The sequence below is a fragment of the Orycteropus afer genome, unplaced genomic scaffold, assembly GCF_000298275.1.
Source record: "Orycteropus afer afer isolate SDZICR_OR568_19922 unplaced genomic scaffold, OryAfe1.0 scaffold00209, whole genome shotgun sequence".
Classification (NCBI taxonomy): Eukaryota; Metazoa; Chordata; class Mammalia; order Tubulidentata; family Orycteropodidae; genus Orycteropus; species Orycteropus afer.
Genome location: NW_006921796.1, coordinates 137427 through 160171, shown reverse-complemented (window position 1 = coordinate 160171; position 22745 = coordinate 137427). Strand labels below are relative to the sequence as shown.

The 22745-nt window shown below is 48.0% G+C and overlaps 2 protein-coding genes across 2 annotated transcripts in view; one reads left to right on the top strand and one right to left on the bottom strand.

Annotated features, from left to right (window-relative positions):
* The window catches only part of TIMP3 (TIMP metallopeptidase inhibitor 3), a 65690-nt gene extending 52625 nt beyond the window's left edge, over positions 1-13065 (top strand). The window contains exons 2-5 of the mRNA XM_007948223.2: positions 2428-2510; positions 10085-10196; positions 10897-11018; positions 12868-13065. Of these exons, the coding sequence (XP_007946414.1) occupies positions 2428-2510; positions 10085-10196; positions 10897-11018; positions 12868-13065 (515 nt within the window). The remainder of the gene's footprint in view (positions 1-2427; positions 2511-10084; positions 10197-10896; positions 11019-12867) is intronic.
* Positions 1-22745, bottom strand: part of SYN3 (synapsin III) — a gene marked incomplete at its 5' end in the record, with an annotated part of 598160 nt that overhangs the window by 472884 nt on the left and 102531 nt on the right. Inside the window, one exon of the mRNA XM_007948224.2 lies at positions 19490-19579. Coding sequence (XP_007946415.2) covers positions 19490-19579 — 90 coding nt within the window. The remainder of the gene's footprint in view (positions 1-19489; positions 19580-22745) is intronic.

Here is a 22745-nt window from a genome sequence, read left to right as displayed (position 1 = left end):
TACCAGAGCTCCCTAGCAATAGTGGTAGTGGTAGCAATTCTGGTAACAGTGACAGTGCACATAGAGGGCTCGGCATGAGTCGGGCCCTACTCTCACTGCTTGTCCATGTACTTAACTTCTACCAGCCCTTACGCGGTATTGTTATTATCATCCCATTTCATGGAACAGGAAACTAAGGCACGGAGAGGTTTAGTAACTTTCCTAAGGTCACTTAGTGTCAGAGCTGGATTCAAACCCATACAGTTGGGCTCCAGAGCCCATGCCCTTCAGTGCTCTCCTAGGCTGGGGCTGTACCAGTAATAAATACATCACATGTAAGCCAAGTAAGAGGTGCAGGGCTAAGATAACCAGAGAGATTCAGGAGCAAAGACCTCAGAGTTTGCCTAAGTCCACACAATAACAGTGGAGGTAGAATTCGAATGTGACTTGCTGGCTATAAAAACGTACGCTTTTTACTAAATTATATGAAAATGTTCCAAGCTCAGGGCATTTCAGGGTAAGGAATGAATTGGTTGGTTGTGTGTTCAAAAGCTTCTAGAAGTGCCCAGCTTTACAGGACAGGTTTGCTTATGACATGTTAGGTCTAAATCAAGGCAAGCCACTTAGGGGCCAGGAAAGGGTAGTTACTCCTATTTAAAGGAACCTCTTTGGCCTCCCCTGTTTCCAAAGCCAAGAGTCACTCCCTAGTTTACCTTCTGTGTTAATGAGAAAGAAGACGGGTCCAAATCAATTCAGGAAGTATTAATAGTAATGTCCTGGCAGATACATACATTCCAGCCGGCAATTAAGCTGTTACAACCTGCCCGTGGGAGTCAATAGAGAGGAAGCAGCTCCCTATCAAGGATACTGCGTTGCAAGGTTAGACACAGAGGTGAATGTGACTCTTCAGGGAGCTCCGCCTGGGATCATGCCAACCTCTCATTTTTACAGCAGACTTGGAAATAGCCACTCCTCTTCTCCCAATCTGAGCTGCCCTGGCTGGCTTTGCTACTGGGCTCTGTGCGGGAAGGTCTGGAGGGGTCATTGACTGTGTGTGTCCTGACCGCATGTCTGACTGGGAGGGGAGGATCCTAGCTCATTTGGGGAAGAACAGGACAATGTGGTAGAGATGGGGAACAGGTTTCTAGTAAAGAATACATACATATCTGTTAAAATAAGAGATTACTGGTTGCTCCCGAGCCAACGGCAACCCTACTCACGGCCAGCCTGTGTGTGTCAAGAGGAGAAACTGCTCCCCAGGGATTCCAGGGGCTGATTTCTCAAGATCTCCAGGCCTTTCTTCCAAGATGCCTCTGGGTGGACTCACTCGGGCCTCCTACCTTTTGATCAGGTGCCAACTGCACCACCTAGGCACTCTTTCAAGAAATTAGAGTCAAAGATTAGGAAACATGGTGGGGCATGTACAATGGGGAAGGATAACAGAGCTACCAGGACTGCCTATAAATGGGGTGGGGGTGGGGTCACTGTGAGTCCAAACAAACTAGATGGCACCCAACAACAGCAGCAGTGACGGGCGTGTGATAAGTGTGAGCTCTTTTTATTGCAGTAATCCTCCCACAGTCAGCCCATTCAGTTCTTGGCAACAAAGATGATGAAGATATTAATAGCACTTATTGACTATGAACTACAACCCAGATATGTGTCAAGAGTTTCACATGCATTATCTTGCCTGACTCCTTTAGTTCAGGAAATTGGTACTATTATTATCCCTATTTTCCAGATGAGGAAATGGAGGCTTACACAAATTACTTGCCTTCAGTCATTAACAGCCATAAACAGCAGCACTGGGATTGGAACTGTTCATTCTGGCTTCCGAGCTCCCCTCCCAACCTCTTCTTCCTCCATCATGCCTTCACTGAGCTAGACTTCACTGAGTCCCTTGCCATCTAAAAGTTGGTACAGAGGGCCAGAAACTTACTAGGGCATTGAGGGAGGCTGGGGTGCACCCCAACCCTGTGGGCATGTCAGGTGGAGTGTAATGTATGCGTGCAAAGGAAGGGCCTCACATGTAGTGATGGTTAGGAAGGATCCTTGGTATAAGGAGAAACAAGTGGAGGAGACCATAGAATTGTTGAGAGGGCAATGCAGGGAGGGCAAGCAACCCTAATAAGAGAAGTCGATTTTGGATGAGGATGAAAGCCTAGGAATTTCCAGGGCAGGCAACTGTGGCCATTTGGGGTAATTAACTTGGATGATGGCTGCTTCTCTTTCTTCTCCACCCCTCCTCCTTCCCCCAGTCTCTCTCATCAGAATTCTGGCTCTTACATATCCCAGTTGGCTCTATGTCCTACTTGGCTGACAGGTAAGAAGGCAATTCCAGACACCCTGGAGGCTAGAATGCCAGCCCTGAGATACCACCCTTATGTGGTTTATGTGGTTTAGCCCTCCATAACCTCCTGCCTGTCTCTGTCTTGTCTTTTTCTGCAGTGATCAGGGCCAAAGTGGTGGGGAAGAAGCTGGTGAAGGATGGGCCCTTTGGCACATTGGTCTACACCATCAAGCAGATGAAGGTGAGTGACATCAACCTGGATCTCGGAGGGTTTCTGTATTTTTGGCCAGAACAGTTCTGGCTGAGGAAGACAAGGTAGATTGGACACGAGGTGTGTGTTGGCTCAATGTCTGAGGCCCAGCCTTTCCACCCTGCTGAGCCAGCAGAAAGAGATGGGTAATGAGAAGGAGGGATGGTGGCTGCTTCGTTCCAGAGATAGCGCAGGTGAAGTGGCTCAGAGGTCATGATTAAAGAGCTAAGTTGGGAACCCAGCAGCACTTTTGTTACCTGGTAACTAGGAGATGTTGGTCAAGTCACGGCCCATTTCTGGGCCTCAATCTCCCCATCTGTAAAATGAAGGGGTCTTGTTGTGTTGTTACTTGCTATTGAGGGGGTCTAGATTGTCTTTAAGGGCACTTCTGAGCTCTGACTTTCTGGCATCAACAATGCCTATAGGTCACATGCAATTGCCAAGGTTACAACTTAGGTTTATTTTCCTAGTCTTTACACTGAGCCTGTGCTGATCACAGGAACCTCATTCCAACGTAGGGGCTGCAGCGTCTTTCCCTACTCATCCAGGTTTAATTGTCTTCCTGCATTCCAGCTAGTCAGCAAGGTTTACTAAGCACATGTGTATTACTGAACTCAGTACTGCACATATGAACATGATGAAGCACATTAAGGAAATAGGCCTTAAGCGAAAGAACATCAGATTAGAAATGCTGAGAACCTGCTTCCTGGTCTCAGCTCCTTGGAATCATCCCTTTGCCTAGGCCTCAGTTTCTCCATCTGTTAAAGTGTGGGATTGGGCTTTGCGCTCCTAAGAACCCTTCCAGCTCTGGCATTTCAGGATTTGAAGCACCTAGGACATAGACGGTATTACTTTTAAGCAAGAGCTGATCGGGGGGTGGCCTACTTAGCTCAGTGCAGAGGGCTGGGCTCCGCTTGGGATAACTCAGCAACGGGTCCGTCAGTCCACCTTTGTAAGTACCTGCCTATGTGCAGAACTCTGTGCCAGGAGCCAAGGGAGCCACAAGCAGACACAGTTCTTGCTTTCAGAGTAGAAGAGAAGACACATGCGTGTGACTCATGGGCAGTTCAGGCTAGGTGTGCTCAGGTCCAAGTGCAAGGCCAGCCCTTTGCCTGATTATTCATATTTGCATGGCTAGCAATTAGGGTGGAGCTGTCATGCAAGGGGTAACTGCTGCCAACTGGATGGTGACTCCTGGTGACCCCATGTGTGTCAGAGTGGAACGCTGTATGTAGGGTTTTCAATGGCTGATTTTTTTAGAAGTAAATTGGTAGTCCTCTCTTCTGAGGAGCTTCTGAATGGACTCAAGCTTCCAACCTTTAGATTAGCTGCTGTGTGTGTTAACTATTTACAGCACCCAGGAACTCTGCAAGAGGCAATCAATAAAAGCTTATTCATCCAATGGGTGAATGAGGGTGAGAGCCCTTGGGCCTGAAAGTTCCCCCAGTGGAGACAAGCTTTGATGCCCAGGGGGCTCAAATTGAGGGGAGTGATGCAACCTACGCCAACCCAGGGACATACATCTCGGTGTCATTATTGCTGCCTCTTAAGGTTAGATGTACTAATTTTGTGGAACCTGTTGCTTTGGATTCAACTTTGGAAACATCCACAGCCTTTTCGTTATGTAATGTCCAGAGTCAGCCCTGGCCAGCTGCCTTTGGCTGCCACAGCCTGGTCATGGGACGAGCTTATGTCTTCAGACAGCAGCGGGGAGAGGAGAGTGGGTGGAGGTGGGAAGCAGACAAGAGCAACAACAACCCAAAAAACTCAATCAGCAGCATCTGGCAGCTGACGAGAGGATGCCAAAACACATTAGACAAGAGCAGAGGTTCAGGAAACACACCCACCGCCTGCTCTGGAACAGCCCTTCTCGTGACAAGGTGCTTTGCAGCAGCAGAGAGCTGCGAGGGAAGCAGCTGGGAGGCTGTCGTTCCCAAGCTCACCTAGCTTTCCTCCTGCCTTCAGGCCTGGAGAGCAGGAAGACAGAGGCCCTTCCCGTGGGCACCGTGTGGGCACCGTGTCCCACTGCCCCCTTGCTGGGATCAGACCAGCCCCTAGGGGGTTGCTTAGAGGCCAAGTAACATCTCCTTGTCCATCAGCTTCCGAGACACACCCACTCCCAGGCTGGTGGTTGTATACTTTCAGTTCACTGTCCTTTATCTAGGTTCATGGGGTCAAGGTCATAGGCATTGGAAGCGATTTCAGTACCCCACATTTGACTTTCAGCAGAGGCTCACAGGGGAAATAACTTAGCTGGTCATATGAACAATTAATAGCAGATCTTATTTCTAAAGAAGCTCTGGTGGTGCAGTACCTAAAGCATTTGACTGCTAACCAGAAGGTTACTGGTTCAAACTCACCAGCCACTCCACAGAAGGATGATGGGGTGATTCTACTTCCATAAAGATTTACCACCTTGGAAACCCAAAGGGGGTTGCTATGAGTTGGAATTGACTCAATGGCAGTGAGTTTGGGCTTTCCTTCTTGTTCCTATGCCAACATCCCAGGATTCCTTCCCCATCTTTTGTGTTCTTAATACGACTCCCCAAACAAATCTCCTGCCATCTTATACTGACCATTCCATCACTATCGAATTCCTTTCATGCACTCCACTCCTCCTACCATCCCAGTAATAGACGACTCATAAAATTTGTCGGTGCCTTTCTGCCCAGAGAGGCGACTGGAGTCTGCTGGTCTCTCGGTAAAACCCAGCCTGATACTGTGGAGCCGATTCTGACTCGTGGCGACCCCCAGTGTGCAGAGTAGAACTGTGCTCCCTAGGGCCTTCAAGGCTGGGACCTGTCACAAGCAGATCACCAGGCCTTTCTTCTGAGGCACCTATGGATAGGTTTGAACCCCCAAACTTTGGTTGGAAGTCGAGTGCTTAACCGATTGTGCCACCCGTGACTCTTAGTCTCTAGGTATCAACCTGCTCATCAGAGATGGTCCTAGAACAGGAATTGTCCTGCCAGCCAGCCTCCTGTCCCTCCTTCCCTTCCCCTGTCCTTCATTCCCCCTCCCTCCCTCTCTGAACTTCTTTGTGTTCAGCACTGTGCTATAATTCATCTATGACTCCATACAAGCAACACTCATTGAGCATTTGCAGTGTGCCATTTAGCTAAGCCTTTGCCTGTGAAATGGATACACCATTACCTTCTGTTGTACAGGTGAGGTAAGACCACATAGCTAAAAGTGGCAAACCTTACAGTCTTTGTCTACAAGGAAAGCAGAGAGCAGAGTGGCTGAGCAGCTGGCTCCTCAGTTCTGCTCACTCCCTCGTTTGTATCTAGTTCCCCCAGGGAAGAACAAAAAGAGCTCAGTCTGGGTTTGTCATCCTGCAGTGTAGTTCTTCACTTGCAATGTCCTGCAAAGGGTGTATCAGAACAATCCTGGTAGGAGGGAAGGGGGAGAGGCTGGAAAGGCGAGCCTGTGTGAGTGCTGGCACTGGTCCCCGAGCTGCTTTGTTCGAGTGGATTAGAGAGTCTACCCAGAATCAGACGGGGTGAGCGAAGGCACCCTGAGAGCTGGACTAAAGGGACCCAGAGACTGTGAAAATTATGAGCCTCTCTGTCTGATTCTGTTCTCTTTTGGCCTTCCTTCCACCCTCACCCCAAAATTGGCCACCTTGATAGAAGGCAGACAGACCCTCTCCATCTGCTAGCTCCTGAGCTTCTGATCCATGTCTCAGGCATTCTGGGTGTGCAGAGACCCACGGGGGTGTGTGTGTGTGGGGCGAGTGAGGGAGGGGGTGTTGGACTTTTGAGGAAGCTTACTGCATACCCAAACCTGGAGATTAGCTGGGGCTGAGGCACTGGGTGTGGTGTGGAGGTGTGGAGCTAAGAGTTTCTAGAACTGGCCACTCTAATCTATAGGGACCTTATCTCCCATCAGGATCCTGAAAAAGCCACCCGCTTTGCCAGGAGCTGTTTGTGCTCCGGAGACACACTCTCCACTGGCCGCATGGGAAAGCAGAGGGAGGACATTATGTCCCACCCAGTCCTGGGATGGTCCCCTGGGGAGACTTGCAGGTCATGTGCTTTGCATGTAGACAGTGAGCAGAACAGATCTGCTGGCCAACTGGAGTGCTTGGCCGTGGGGACTTTTTCCTTCAGGGCTCTGTCTAATCAAATGATCAATAGTAGCGTCCTGCCTTTGAGGCTCCAGCCTGGCATCCTTGGGGAAGCCTCTTGACTTCCCCAGCCCACAGGGACCCTCACCTCTCCTTCATCTCCCTGTGGCTCTTCATGGTCCCTGACTCTCACCTAGCCTTCTGTAGAAATGGACTCTGTTCTCAGGAGCACCCGGCACACACCATTCCATCTCCCTTCCTCTGCCCATTCTGCAAGAGAAAGACCATACAACTTATATCTCAGAAAAAAATATTGTATCTCCGAACTTTTGCTTGGTCTGTAAATAAGAATCAATGATGGGTTTCAATCAGTTTATGATGTAAAGCAGCATCTGGCACCGTGCTGATCTTTGCTGGACATATAAGCAGTATCTGATATAGACCAATGCTTCATGCTGTCAATGCAGAGCAAAGACCAGGAGTTTCCTAAGAAATACGCACATGCTCTCCCAGATAACTTCTCTCTCATGTTATCTGTCCCTCAGTCAAAGGAAGCTAACCTCTTGGAACTTTGTGTAGGTTCTGCCAAGCAGGGGTGGGTGAGGGATGGGTCCAGACGCAGGTAGCCTCCAGCTGGAAAAGAACAATATGCTCACATCTGAAGCTCAAACCAGATTTAACTGCACACAGTAAGGCAGGGCAAAGGCACTTACGAAGGGGGCCAAAGCCTTCCCTCCTCTTGGTGGCGTAGTGGTAAAGATACTTGGCTGCTAACCAGAAAGTCAGTAGTTTGAAACTATCAGCAGCTCCACATAAGAAAGAGGAGGCAGTTTGCTTCCGTAAAGGGACCCAACAGGGGTTGCTATGAGTCAGAATTGCCTTGATGGCAGTGAGTTTGGTTTGGGTTTTGGTTTCTCATTTTGAATTTCAGCAAAACTGGTTTTAAGCTAACTTTTACTGAATGGTGTGGTGTGTGCCAAGTGCTACTGTAAATCACTTAATTCCCAAAAATACCTCACAAAGTAAGTACTTTGCCCCATTTTACAGAGGAGGAAACTGAGGCCTAAAGAAGTTAAGTCACTTGTTAAGTGACAGAGACAAGATTCAAACTCTGGTCACCTGTCTCCAGAACCTGAATTTACCACTAATCCTTCACTGTATTGGTTGAATTGGACTACCTTTAAATTCCCTTCCAGTACTGAGATTTTATGATTCTCTGATTTCAGGACACTGTAAGCCTATCATAACCCTCCTAAATTTGTCAAACCAATTTGAGAACTCTATGCCTGCAAACTCAGTGTTACTTTTAGGATCCATATTTAGGCCAAGATAGGATTATTATAGAGAAAAGACAAGTATATAAAATCTACCTTTACTATTAAAAAAATACAAAAACTCACTGTTGAACTAAGCTGACTCCAACTCTTGGAGTATGTCAGAGTAGAACTTTACTCCATCAGATTGTCAATGGATATAATTTTATGGAAGTAGATTGCCAGGCCTTTCTTCCATGGTGCTCATGGGTGGATAGGAACTACCAACCTTTTGGTTAGTAGCCGACCTCAAATGCTTTGTACCATGCAGGGACTTCAACATTTATCACGCCCTTACTTTTTTGCTATTTTCAGAACTGATCCCAAAATGTAGCACCATATTGGTTAGACCAATCATGTTTTAAGATTTTGAGTTGGTGCCACAGTGCCAGAAACAATGTTAAAATAAAGGTTCCTTCAAACTCAGAAGCAGCAGTGATGCCAAGTTGCTTTTGACATTGAGTTCTTACTGACCAATTCAAGATTCTCTACTCTGAACAGGGTTTGGTTCTCATCCCTAAATCAGACAGGAGATAAAGGGGAAAAGAGTAACGTAGCATGTCTTCTGAAAGCTCTGTTCAGTAGAACAGGCCTAAAAGACCTGAGCAGGTAAAGAGTTGAGACATTTGCTAAAAACACAAGGAAAATCCATACCCAAATGAGAAGGTGGTTGGCATGGGAGTAAGTTAAGTGTACGGGATGTTCTTCGAATGCCACACTAGATGACATACTCCCAGCAGCCCTTTGCAATGTGGTTTCTGTTAGTGTGTGCAAGGTACCAGCTATCATCATGGAAGTGGGGGGTGACTGGACACCCTGATTCCCTGCAACATAACTGAAAGCTGAGTGTGGAGAGCACTTCCTACAGGGTTTGGCTACCCTTCCTTGTACAGTTGGCAAGCCTGGGGGGCAGCGGGGAGAAGGGAGACCAGGTAAATTAGGACCATCTGCACAGGAGTCAATCTGAACAGCATTCCCCTATCACAAGGCAGAGGCTCCCAAACTCTGCAGGGCAGAGGGATCACTTTATGATGGCAAGGGTCCTTGTGGACTGCCTAGCCCCGCCAGCCAGTTGCCATTTAAAAGCAGATGAAGAGGCAAAAACAAACAACAGCAACAGAAATAATCAGGCCAAGGAGAGGTAATGAGACACCAATGAGGTGATGTCTGGCTTTTTATTAATTACCACAGTAAATTAATAACGCATGCCAAGAACTAAAGTGCAGGCATTGCCCTATTATAAACCCCTAGGACAAACCCAGAGACCACTGGCAGTCCAAGGCCTGCAAACACTGAAGACTGGAGGAGCTGGGCAACACCTCAGTGCCCTCCTCCCACCCTGCCAGCTCACATAGTTAGCAGAGTTGTCTCAACAGATCCATGCCTACAACATTCATGCACTTGACCTGGGGTCACAGAGTAGGTTCAGCCTCTGGGATGACCACCCCAGCAGCTCTGAGCACACACTGATACAGGAGCCATAAATGGGAGTGGCATCTTCTGTCTGCATCAGAAGCCCTTGGTCGTGAACTTCTGAGGCTCAGGTGGGAGAGAGCATAGGATACTGGTTACAGGCAGGGCCTCTGGAGCCAGACTCCCTTGCCTGCATCCTGGCTCTGCCATTTGCCTACTGCATGAGCTCAGACAAGTTACTTAACCTGCCTGTGGCTTGGGCTCCTCACCTGTAAAATGGGGATAACAGTTCTCACTTCACAGGGCTGTCATAGGGGTAAGGTGGGTTAACATTAAAGCACAGTTGTCATCCTTGGCACTACTGGCATTTAGTCATTTTGGCAGGGCTCTCCTGTGTAGTGTAGGATGCTTACCCATTAGATGCCAGTAGCATCCTCCAGTGGTGACAACCAGCACTGTCTCCAGCCAAACGTCTCCTGAGGGGCAGAAGGGCCTCTGGTTGACAGCCGCCATATTAGTCATCACACTGCTGATTTTGTAGCTCAAAATGGCCCACACTCATCACCTTCATGTGGTTCAACTTAATAACTATAAGTATTTTGTTAAAAATCTGTGAACTTTGTATGCATTTTCTGGGCTTTCATCAGATGCTCAGAAGATTGAAAACTTAAAAGATTCTTTGGCCTGAGTATGCTTTCTGCCGGCCACATAGAATTTGTCAGTGTTTTCCGGGTCCTGGCCCCCTCTCATGCTGTTCCTTCTGCCCACAGATGTACCGAGGCTTCACCAAGATGCCCCATGTACAGTACATCTACACGGAAGCTTCTGAAAGCCTCTGTGGCCTTAAGCTGGAAGTCAACAAGTACCAGTACCTGCTGACAGGTAAAGCTCTAGCATCTCAGCCAGTGCCTGGCCAAGGCCCACTATCCCTCCGCTTCGGAAGGATGGAGAAGGGGTAGAAGACTCCCAGTGTCCTGAGAACCTTAACCGTGTGTCAGCAGATGGCGAGGAGCACTTAACTCCGATCCTCCCCACTTGCCCAAGAGCAAGGGCTTAAGACTCCAACACTCAGGCTGGGCTTTAACCTCAGCTCCACTGCTGACCCTGTGGGGGGAGTCTCCTAATCTTGCAGTTTTCCAGCTTTACTGTAATTAAAGAGGGATTGTAGATACCTCTGTACCTCCCAGTCCACCTACTAGATCTACCCTTTATAGCTGTCCACCTTTATTTAGGGCAGTAGCAAAGCAACAGGCAAGCAAAAAAAAAGCCCAAATCCAAAGCCCCCAAACCCCCCCAACAAGCCTTGATGAGGAACGTGAAGGTTGAACTCTAGTCTCAAGTCCAGCATTTAATGGATTTGAGACCTTTGGTAAATGCTTAATCTCTCTGACCTTCAGGTGAAGCACCTGGAAGGTGAGGATATGGTCTATCTTAAGAGGTTTTTAGGCAGATGAAATAGAATCAATAGTCTGCAAAGCACCTAACACAGTACCTGGCCTAAAGCAGGTACCCAGTAGGTGTGAATTCTCTTCCTCTGGCTGGACGCAGGAGAAGACAACTTTCCTTGTCTTTCCTCTTCTAGGCCGTGTCTATGATGGCAAGATGTACACTGGGCTGTGCAACTTTGTGGAGAGATGGGACCAGCTCACCCTTTCCCAGCGCAAGGGGCTGAACTACCGGTATCATCTGGGCTGTAACTGCAAGGTGAGCCCTGGCGGGAGGAGGGGTGGGTGGGGAGCCAGCTGTAGCTGCAGACATCAGCCCCTGTTGGTACAAGGTGCTGGGCCCTTGGGTGGGGCAGGGTGGGTGTGTGGGGCTGGGGCAGAGCTAGGAATGTAGCCCTGGGGTGAGCATGAAGCCAGCCCGGGCAGAATGCCTTTCTGCTGGAATCTGCCACCTTCATGCTTTCCACTTAGCAGCTGAACTCTTCAGCATCTCAGCCCCTCCAGGCAGTGCAAGGCTGTAGCAGGTATGGGATCCTTACACTAGCAGGTCCTGCCAAGCCGTCACCAATGAGGTCACCCTGGCAGCTGACTCACTGATGGCCCCTGCTCCAGCAGGAGAGCAGGCACAGGGCTGTTGGTGCCAGAGACTAGAGAAGGGCACTCTCCAAGTAGGCCCAAACCCTTAACCCAGGCACAGGACCACCAGGGCATAGCCTCCTGCCTCCTGTGGGACAGAGGCGGGCCATTCTGGCACTTAATCCTTACGGTACGCCTGTGTGATGTCAGTTACTATTATTATCCCCATTTTGCAGATGAGGAAATGGAGGCTCAGAGAGTTTAAGTAACTTGCCTTATGTCACACAGCTTTCATAGTCTGATTTCTAAACCAGGATAGCTTGATTCTAAAGCTTATGGTTTCATTTCTCTAATTCCTCAGTTCCTTGGAACAATTGAGAATTCCCATCCTTGCGTGTTATCATTTGAGAGGGAAAAGCCTTCTCAAATGTCTAACTTTACTAGTTACGGGCTGTGTGACCCAGAGAAAGTTACTTAACCACTCTGAGTCCCTATTTCCTCTTCTGTTCAAGGGAGCTAAAATGGTTACGAGAAGGAAGGAAATAATGGAGAAGCACTTAGCAGAAAGTCAGCTGCATCCTTGATACATGCTCAAGGATGACAAAACATTGTCTTGCTTATTTTGGACACACCATCAGGAAAGACCAATCCCCAGAAAAGAACATTATGGTAAAGTTAGAGGGTCACCAAAAAGGAGGGAAACCCTCAGTGAGATGGACTGACCCAGAAGCCTCAAAAGTCAGTTCAAACATCAAAGACTGTGAAGACGGTGCAGGACCAGGCAGCGTTTGCTTCTGTTATACACAAGGTCTTCAGTGAGTTGACAGACATTAGGAACACTGTTATTTTTGAAAGAACATAATAATACCTTACTGTGTTTTTGGTGAAAGTTTACACAGCAAGTTTGGTTCCCCTTTGGCAATTTCCACCCAAATTGGGCAATGGCATTAGTTCCATTTTTCACACTGTCAGAATTCTTATTTGTTGTGTTCTGGTTTCCATTTCTCGTACTCAAGTTTCCCTGCCCCCATCTTCTCATCTTTGCTCTGGATTAAATGTTGACCTTTGGGACTCATACAGGTGGTTTTTAGTATTGCGCCGATCTAATGAGCAGTATCCTTTATAGTGTGTGTCACTCTGCTTTTCTGCTAAAAGGTGATCGTGGGATAGTTTTGGTTCAAGGTTTAAAGAGCATCTCAAGACAACAGTCTCAGGGAGTCCTCTGGTCTCGGGCTCCTGTTAGTCTGGCCATTTTAAAGAATTTGCATTCGTCTCCCATTCTAACCAGAATCATCTATTGTGTCCCTGGTCAGATCAGTTACTGGAGTAGCCGGGCACCATCTAGTTCTTCTGGTCTCAGGAAAGTAACATTGTTATTTAGATTATTACCATCACAAATGGCTTACTGTGGCTGGGACTCCCCCTGCAGTTACCCCAGGTTCTGAAACCAAACTTTGACAAGCATCAGCTCCTCCTGTGGACCTCTCCCCCATGGCAGAACCCACCAACCACTGTCTATTCTCTAATTGCAGATCAAGTCCTGCTACTACCTGCCTTGCTTTGTGACCTCCAAGAACGAGTGCCTCTGGACCGACATGCTCTCCAACTTTGGCTTCCCTGGCTACCAGTCCAAACACTACGCCTGTATCCGGCAGAAGGGCGGCTACTGCAGCTGGTACCGAGGATGGGCCCCCCCGGACAAAAGCATCATCAATGCCACAGACCCCTGAGTACAGACCCTGCCCCACCTCACCTCTCTCCCTTCCCGCTGAGCTTTCCTTGGACACTAACTCTTCCCAAATGATGATGACAATGAAATTAGTGCCTGTTTTCTTGCAAATTTAGCACTTCGATCACTTAAAAGAAAATTCTATCATAAGGAGTTTATTTGTAATCATTCTCCCAGCCCCACTCTGCCCCTTCTTTTTGGTTTGGCCATCACCCATTTCTACTTGGGCATTTTTGGTGCCATGCCAGAAAGAAAGAGGAACACATACTCCTCTTCCTTGTGAAAATATAATCTATATTTTTTTAGGAAAACAGAAATTGAAAAACTACCCCAGTTGGGCATTGTAATACCTGCCCCTCTTTCTTCTCGCCCACTTCCCCAACTCCTAGACTCTGCTCCCTTTTCTCTTTTCCTCCATCCCAGCACATAAAGGACACAGACAAGGAAGTTGCTGAAAGGCCAGCTGTTTCAGGATCAGTCATGGGCAGCAAGCAGATAGACTGAAGGCACGTGGAGGATTTTACACACCAAGGAGATGCTCCTGCATGTCCCAACTAGACTGTGTCTGTCTGTGTCTGCAGATAGGACAGAGGTAGGGGAAGAAGAGACTGCAAGAGAGGGTCTGAGATGACACAGGACACACATTTCCCCCCAGGCCAGAGATGCTCGGGTTGACTGATGGTGGGCCCAGGGGTGCCATGTTTCTGAGTCTGGGGTAAGTGGCCAGGCCAGAATAACAGAACTTTCTTAGTTGGTGAAGACTTAAACATCTGCCTGAAGCCAGGAGGCAATTTGCATGCCTTGTACAAAAGCTCTTGGAGTCCCTGGATGATACAAATGGTTAAGCACTCAACTACGAACCAAAAGGTTGGTGGTTCGAACCCACCCAGAGGCACCTTGAAAAAGGGCTGTTGAACTGCTTCCGAAAGGTTACAGCTTTGAAAACCCTACAGAGTGCAGTTCTACTCTACACACATGGGGTCGCCATGAGTCGGAATCGACTCGACAGTAACTGGTTTTTGTACAAAAGCTCAGGTGAAAGACGGAGGGGAATGCCTTTCTTCTCCCTGCCTCCCACAAGATTTGCTCCTGGAAAACTTTTTGGTTGATTTGGCAGAAAGCTTGCCTTTATGTAAATCGGAGAAATAGACACCCCAGATACTATCCACAGATACAGCCAAGTTGATTTGGTAGAGAGTACTGTTTCCAAAGTAGCGTTTAGCTCACCTAGGGGGATGTGTTTCTATACCCATTTGCATATACCCACACGGGGACATAAGCTAATTTTTTTATAGGACACAGAATTCTGTTCAATGCTGTTAAAAACGCCAATAGCGTCTCTCTTCTATTTGTTGTCGTTGCTTGTTTGAAGAAAACCATGACATTCCAAGTTGCCATTTTTTCATTGTAGTTAAAATCTGTACACCCCCAGCACTCTTTTCCCCATAACTGGGGTCATCTGACCTCTGCCCCTCTCCTCTCTTCCTGCTTCATGTCTGGGGGCCTTCCTTGAACTGCCTTCTTGAGTTGACTCAGATGAGAGATGTGTGTGTGGGTCAGGGTCCTGGGCATAGGAGGGAAAGCTGCAGAGTGTCCCACCCTGGCTAGATGACCCCCTCTTCTGGGCTTGGGGACAGCTTGCTGCCCTTCACCCAGCTCACACGTGAGAAAAGGCCACCTCTGAGGTTCTCACCTCATGGAATTCAGATCGGTGGTTAGTGGCAAAGCCTGACTGCAGTACGCTGTAGGGTTTTTATTGTGGTTTTTTTTTTTTTTTTTTGGAAATGAAACTATAATATAAATTCTCCTATTAAATAAAATTATTTTAAGTTTTAGTGTCAAAAGCGAGATGCTGAGAGTAGGGGATAATGTATATTTTACAGAGTTGGGCATGGTAGGATCACCATCATGTAACATGATTACTCTCTCTTTTAAGATTATGGGTATTTATCCTGTCCTATTAGTGTTTGTATCTTCAGTTCATTCCACCCTAGGAAACAGACTGCCCATCAAAACAGGAGGATAAAAGATGTAGATACCACATTTTAGTGTCTTACACACACACACACACAAACACACAGGCATGCGTTTGGCAGAAATCCAGAGGGGGAAGACGGTGCAGGCTTGGGTTTCCTTGGGATTGACTTTGTTACCTTGTACCTTTGACCCTGTGGTTGTGGCATTTGGGAGAGGGAAAATGGAAGACGTGGCCCTCTCCACAGAGCCGTGGGAGTGGAAGGCGCTGAGGTCAGCTAGCTAGTGGTTTCTGTGGTCCACCGAGACTTGGTGTAATGGGATTATCTTTATCTCAACCTCAAAAGTCCAGTAGGATGGAGCCTCTGACGCAACCCACACAAGTGCCCACCATAAGGGGACATCAGGTCATTGCCTCTCACACAAGGAGGGGCATGGGGTGAGGCCTGAGCATGAGCCACTAAATGTTTCCCTCTAGAGCAGCAAAGTTGGTGAACCACTGTCCCACCTGCCAGGCCTGGTGAGGAGAAGAGTAGGTTCCCAGCAAAGAGGGTCCTTGGCAGAGTGATGATGTCAGAGGGCGGTTTTTGAGCTTTCTGTAAGCTATAGCTTTGTTTATTTCACCTGTTCACTTACTGTATAATTTAAAATCATTTATGTAGCTGAGACACTTCAGTATTTCAATCATATCATGGATGTTTTATTTTTTGCTAAATCTCGTGTCATATGTAGGCTGTAATATGTGTACATTGTGTTTAAGAGAAAAAAAAAAAAATCAAACCCACATGCCGCCATTTTCCTGAATCAAATTCTACAGTGGAATGGAGGGTAAAATACTTCTGCCCTGCAGGCAGTTAGACTGGCGAATTGGGAGAACCAGAGGGAACTGGCACCCAGACTCCTCCAGCCTCCTCCCCATAGGACTTCCAGTGGCTTCTAGAGTAGGAAGGAGGAGGAAGAAAACAGGACATTTATGACCTTGTCTGGTGGCAACTGGCCCACCCAACAGGGAAGTCATGATTTCTCCTCTCTCACTTGTCAGTATAGAGCTCTGGTCTGGCCAGGGTAGGCAACTCTGAGAGACTCCTATCTACCCTCCCTGAGCCCTGGAATCTCATCATGGCAGTTGAACTATATAGCCCAGGAGCACCATTATCCATACTGGTTCTTGGGTAAGAAAAGACACAAATGGCTTTTTGGAATAGCTCTGTCTTGGAGATACGGATGCCCCCTGAAAGCTAGTACTCTCTGCTGCTCAGCCTTTCTCATTTGGTGTGTGACTGTCACCAGTGTGGATTACCCCAAGATGGCACCCAAGTGTTTGACTCTGGGCTACCTGAAGTCAGACTTTCAATAGTCTTTTTTTTCTGAGAGAAACACTTTAAAATTCAAATGGTAAATGCCGAACAGGATGGGGTGTATGTCTGAGGAAGGTGGATATCAACAGCATTCACATTGGCTCTTTGAGGTGAAAGAAGGGGAAGAACTTAGAAAGCAGGTCGTGCTTTGGGGGTAGGAGCGTCTTTGATTCTCGTGCCTCTCCCCGGGCCCTACCCCTGGCACCTCTCTTTAGCCAGTCTGCTGTCCTGACACTCAGAAGTGATGGAGAGAAACCAACCAGAGGAAACCCTGTGTGGAAGGAATGTATTTGTTGCGAAATTTTGTAGCACTGTTTACAGTTTTCCTCCATGTTATTTATGAATTTTATATTCCGTGAATGTATATTGTCTTGTAATGTTGCATAATGTCCACTTTTTATAGTGTGTCCTTTATTCTAAACAGTAAAGTGGTTCTATTTCTATCACACACCTGACGCCTCTTGCTTCATTGTGTCTTGACGGCCGATGGGGGTTTTATAGACAGTGGGGAGCCTTGTAAACATGGCCTGCATGCCCTGGATCCAGATCTGTGCACTCCTCTGCCCTGACCCACCCCATATGTAGTGCAAATTAATTCCCACTTGTCCCAGTCCTTTCCTGGGGCAGGAGGAATTTCAGGACCGGCATCCTAGACTTCCTCTTGCTTGCTGATGTGACGCTGGTCTCTTACTCTCTCGTGCGAGGCAGGGTTCTCCCTGGTTCTGTGGTATCTGACTCTCTAGAGTCCCTGGGTGATGAAGATGGTTAATGTGCTCAGCTGCAAACTGTAAGGTTGGTAGTTCAAGTCCTTCCAGAGACACCTCAGAAGAAAGGCCTGGTGATCTCCTTCTGAAAAGCCAGCCACTGAAAGCCCCATGGAGCATAGTTCTACTCTGACATGGATCACCGTGAGTCAGAATTGACTCAATGACACAACTAGTTAACTGGTTATCTAATCATCTGATGGTGGTACAGGTACTCCCAAAATGGGGCCCTGACTCAGCCTTGCTAATATTTTCCCGAAGGATGCCAACCTGATGGAGGTGGGAAGGGAGGCCTGCAAAGAGCGATCCTTGATACCAGCAGCCTGCCTGAAATTTCAAATTCACTTTGGTCTCATTGGGAATGCCAGGAACTCATGAGTCCCCATTGAAGCCAGTGACTCTCTCCCAAAGCTCACAGCCGGGCCTGGCATCCTCAGTCAGCTGGGCTGGCTGCAGACACCTTACTCAACTTTCATCCCACTATTGACTATGTTCTAAGGTACAGTTTTTAACCCCTATTTTATAGCTATTACACTTTAAGCAAGGGGACCCAGTGACACAGTGGTTAAGCACTCAGCTGTTGACCCAAAAGTTGGCTTCAACACACCCAACAGCTCCACGGGAGAGAGACCTGGTGCTCTGCTTCTGCAGAGATTACCAAAACCGAACCTACTGCCGTCAAGTCAGCTTTGACGCACAGAGGCCTATAGGACAGAGGAGAAACCCACAGGGTTTCTAAAGATGTAATCTTTCTAGAAGCAGCCTGCCTCATCTTTCTCATGCAGAGCAGCTGATGGGTTCCAACTGCTGGCCTTTCAGTTAGCAGCTGAGTGTTTAACCACTGCCCCACCAGCATGCCTTCTGTAAAGACGGCAGCCTCGGAGCCCCTACGGGGCAGTTCTACTCTGTCACATGGGATCACCATGAGCAGATAATTGAACAGCTCCTGATAACAACACACACTGAGCAGCTGTCAGGTCAGGCACAGTGCTTTCCACACATTATCACATTCAATCTCAATACCGGAGGAAGTAGTTCCACTACGGTCCACGGCTTTCACTGAGAAGGCGGGGCTCCTGGAGAGCTTCATCATTAGCCAAGGTCCCCCACACCATCCCCGGCTGTCATGGCGAGGACTCTGACTCATGGCAACCCCACGTATGTCAGAGTAGAGGGTTTTCAATGAAATGGCTCGTTTCATTGAAGTAAATCAGCAGGCCTTCCTTCTGAGGCCTGGGTGGGCTTGAACCCCCTACCTGTCAGTTAGCAGCAGAGCACGTGACTTATTGACACCACCCAGGGACCCCACTGCCCAAGGTGGTCCCCTGCTAAACAGGCAGCTTGACCATAAGCCCTGAATTTTCTTCTCCATGTTTGTACTTTACCAGGGCAGGCTGTGCTCCATACATTCTGTTCTAAACCAGCACATCCCGGTTCCTGTGACTCTCATTGCATCAGGCAAAAGGGAAAGACAACCAACGGAAAATTCTGCCTGGTCAGACAGCTCCCACCAGAGCCTGCATTCCTGCCTCCCAATAGGCTTAGCCTGCTCAGCATCCTGAGCCTGAGATTCCACTAATAGCCCATGGTCCCAAACTGGGACTGTAGGTACCCTATCCACTACCCAAGACTCATGTTTCCCACAAGGCCAAGCATGGGACCACAGCCCTCCATTCCTTTGACCAGTTTAAGATCACCAACCATGCACACAGGCATGCCATAAGCAGCTTCCAGAACTCCCCCAGGCCAACTTGTTCCTGCTGCAGGACAGATAGCTCTGGACTCCTTTCTAAAAGATGTCAACAACTCCCATCCAGGGGTTCTCCCAATGGGAAGCTATACCATGTACTCTGAGTGAAGCTGAAACCACTTCGTAGAGATGACTTCAGAGTTGGAATGTGAAAAGGACACACAAAGAAACTGCCCTTTGATAATGAGTACAAATAGAATATTAGGGATTTTATTGAAATAGAAGTTGAAAGCAGATCCCAAACAAGGCTCAAGTGAAATCCCATCTGGCCTCTGAAACACCTTTTATCTTCATTATTAACCTCACACTTCAATATCCAGTGTCTGTTGCTGCCAGCTCAAATTGTCCTCTGTTTTGCCAAACATCCCTGCATCCACCTTTATCATTTGTACAACTAACTGGGATTTCACCTGGACAGATAACTCCTTCCTTCTAAAAGCCAGGCCTCTCACGCACATCACTGCTCTTCCTTAGATCTGAGGCCCCTGACCCCACCTCCTTCATCCAAAGGATTCCCTTTGGGCATCTGTGTTGGCTCCCATATTGCAAAGATAAGCAGAATAGAAGAAGGGCACTCACCATTGGTTTATGGTTGGGGAAGAACGTTTGCTCCACAAGCGGGAACTTCTCAGGACCCAGAGAATGGAAGATCTTAATTAGCTGAGAGAACTAGGAGAGAAGAGGAAAGAACATTGGTCAGTTATTGCTATCCAGGAGGGCGGAAGCTCCCACTCCATCCCAGGCCTCAAACATCTGACTATTCTGAATGCCTCCAGTGGCTGTTCCCTGCCTGGAGAATAAAGGCCACAGCCTCTCTGAACATGCACTTTCCATCGTCGGGCAGCACCAAGCCCTCTATTCCTGCCAAGCCCACTGAGTTCAGCTCAGCTGTGTTCACTGACCACTTACTATGTCCTCAGCATTTAACGCAAGGTCCTTGTCCACAGCACAACCGGCTAACCTTCATTCTAGAAAGTCAGTTTTGCATCTCTGCTCCTGGCGTGGGCGCTGGATCCAGCCTGTGTGGGTTGAGACTTCTGCTCTGCTGCTTACTAACTGTGCAACCTTGGGAAGTCATCCCAGATTTCTGAGTCTCAGTTGCCCCATCTGTAAATTGGACACACTAAGAGATCCTGCCTCCATAGGACTGCTGTAAAGACGAAACACCTGTGCCTGGTTCACAGCAGCACTCACTGTTAGGTGTTATCTTATGAATATGAAATATTTCCTCTGCTTTTACAACCCCACCCATTTCTCACAGCTCAAGTCCCATTTCCTTCAAGAAACTTCCCTTAGCTGCAAATGCTCCGCTCGCTTTAGCACAGCCTTCTTTCTGGTGGTGCAGGGGTTAAAGCATTTGGCTGCTACTGCTAACCAAAAGCTTGGCTGCTCAAACCCACTAGCTGCTCCCTGAGAGAAAGATTTAGAGCCTTAGAAACCCAGAGGGGCAGTTCTAGTCTGTCCTATAGGGTTGCTGTGAGATGGAGTTGACTCGATAGCAGTGGGCTTGGTGTTTTTCGGTTTGTATGGGTGGTGCAAACGATTCATGCCCTGGACTGCTAACCAAAAGGCTGCAGGTTGAGTCCACTCCACCCAGAGGCACCTCAGAAGAAAGATATGGCAATCTATTTGTAAAAAATCAGCCACTGCAACCCCATGGAGCAGTCCTCTGACACCCACAGGTCTTACAGGAGGTGAAGTCGACTCACTGGCAACTGGTTTCACTTTCCTTTTGCCATTGGTGGTGGTGGTGATATGATTTCAACTCATAGGACCCTATGTGATAAAGTAGAACTGCCCCGTAGGGTTTTCATGGCTGTAATCTTTACAGAAGTAGATCTCCAGTTTGTTTATCCCACGGGTGCGTTTGAACTGCCAACTTTTTGGTTAATAGCCAAGCACGTACACCACCATGGCTCATTTTGCTACAGAAGCAAGCATTCCCTCAGAGGTAGATGGTAGCTCCTGAAAGGCAGGCCCAGACTTCCAACTCTTTTTCACGTACCCCACCATACCACCCAGCACCCTTAGGAGCTCAGTTTGTGCCCAGCACTGCACTTTAATGTGGGGACAGCCCGCTGACTGACCTGGTCTTGAAGGAAGGTGGACTACAACAGATGATAGAGATACAAATGCCTTGCTGGAGGGAAGAATGGAGGTTATGGGGCATGGAGGAGGGACAGAATGGGGGTCAGGAGGTCCACTGGAGCAGACGGCATGGAGAGGGAGGAAGGGCACCCCAGGGGTACCGAGACACCAGAGAGAGTGTCGCCTTGGCTGTGGTTTTGGGTGCAGAGGGGAGTGAGAAATGTGGCTGGGGGTTATGCATCACAGACCATAAGAAGCCTTGAAGGCTGGATCAAGGATCTTGGAATTCACTCAGACTGCAATGGGGAGCTGCCAGTGGATATAAGCAGGGGAGAGCAAGTTAGACTCCAATCCTGAAGAAGAAGCAAGCTGCAATCTGTGGCCTAATGTAAACACCCGAAGGTTAGAACAGGACCAAGTCTTGTGCCAGACTGACTTGGGTGTACCGCTAATGCTAAGACCCCAGGGAGAGGGGTGGAGATGCCTTACGAACTTTCTACATCAAACCAGTGTTGTTAAAGTTTGTTGCCTTGGAGTTGATCCAACTCATGGTGACCCTGTGTGTCCGGAGAACTGCTCCACAGGGTTTTCAAGGCTGTGACCTTTTGGAAGCAGTTCACCAGGCCTTACTTCTGAGGTGCCTCTGGATGGGTTGGAACCACCAACCTTCTGGTTAGCAGTCTAGTGCTTAACCATCTGTGTCACCTAGGGACTCCATCACCAGCCTCTAAACTCTCCAAGTAGAACCTGCTCATGCAGGGCAACCTGACTCAACTTAGGGGGCCTGGGACAACTCCAAATATGTGAAATTATGTGAGGAAAGGCCCCCTCATTTTACAGATAAGGAAACTGATGTCAGAGAAGCAGAGCAGTTTCCAAACTAAGGACATGAGTTTTAAAGAGGCCCAGCTCCCTTACTTGCCACTAGTCATGTGAGGCCAGGCTCGGTTTGCTCATCTGTACAATGGAGGTATTAACAGTACCTACTCCTCAGGCTAATTCTGAGGATGAAATAAAATATGCAAGTTAAGGGCTCAGCACAGCACACAATTAGTGCTAATAAATGGTAGCTGTTACCATCACAAGGAGCCTTGGCTGCTAACTGAAAGATTAGCAGCTTGAGCCCACCAGCCACTTGGCAGGAGAAAGATGTGGCCATCTGCTTCCACAAAGATTTATAGCCTTGGAAACACTGTGGGGAAGTTCTACTATGCTCTACAGGGTTGCTAGGAGTTGGAATGTGGGAAAACGAAGAGAGGTGGGCTAATAGTGTCTAAGACCCTTTCTAGACAGAGAAACTCCAACCTGCCATGCCATCAGCCCAAATCGTTAGGGAAGATTGAGAAGAGCAGAGCTGTGGTAATAGTGGTGAAAAGCAATCCATATGTATTCATTTAACAAATACTGAGTGCCAACTGTGCATAGACTTTGCTCCAGGCTCTGGGACAGGGACAGCTATCACCATTTACTGAGCGTGTATTTGATGCCAGCCATCATTCTGAATACTTTACACACATTAACTCATAACCCTACCAGGTTAAGTCTTATTATGATTATAATTTTACAAATAAGGAAACTAAGCTCAGAGAGGTTAAGGAAGTTGCCCAAGGATGCACAGCTTATAAATGGAGAAGCCTGAACCTAGGCAGTCCAGCTGTAGCATACATACTCTTAACTACGGCTCTACACCACCAGGTGGTCACACAGAGACAGCAAATATGGCACATGAAATGTCTATGCAGTTTCA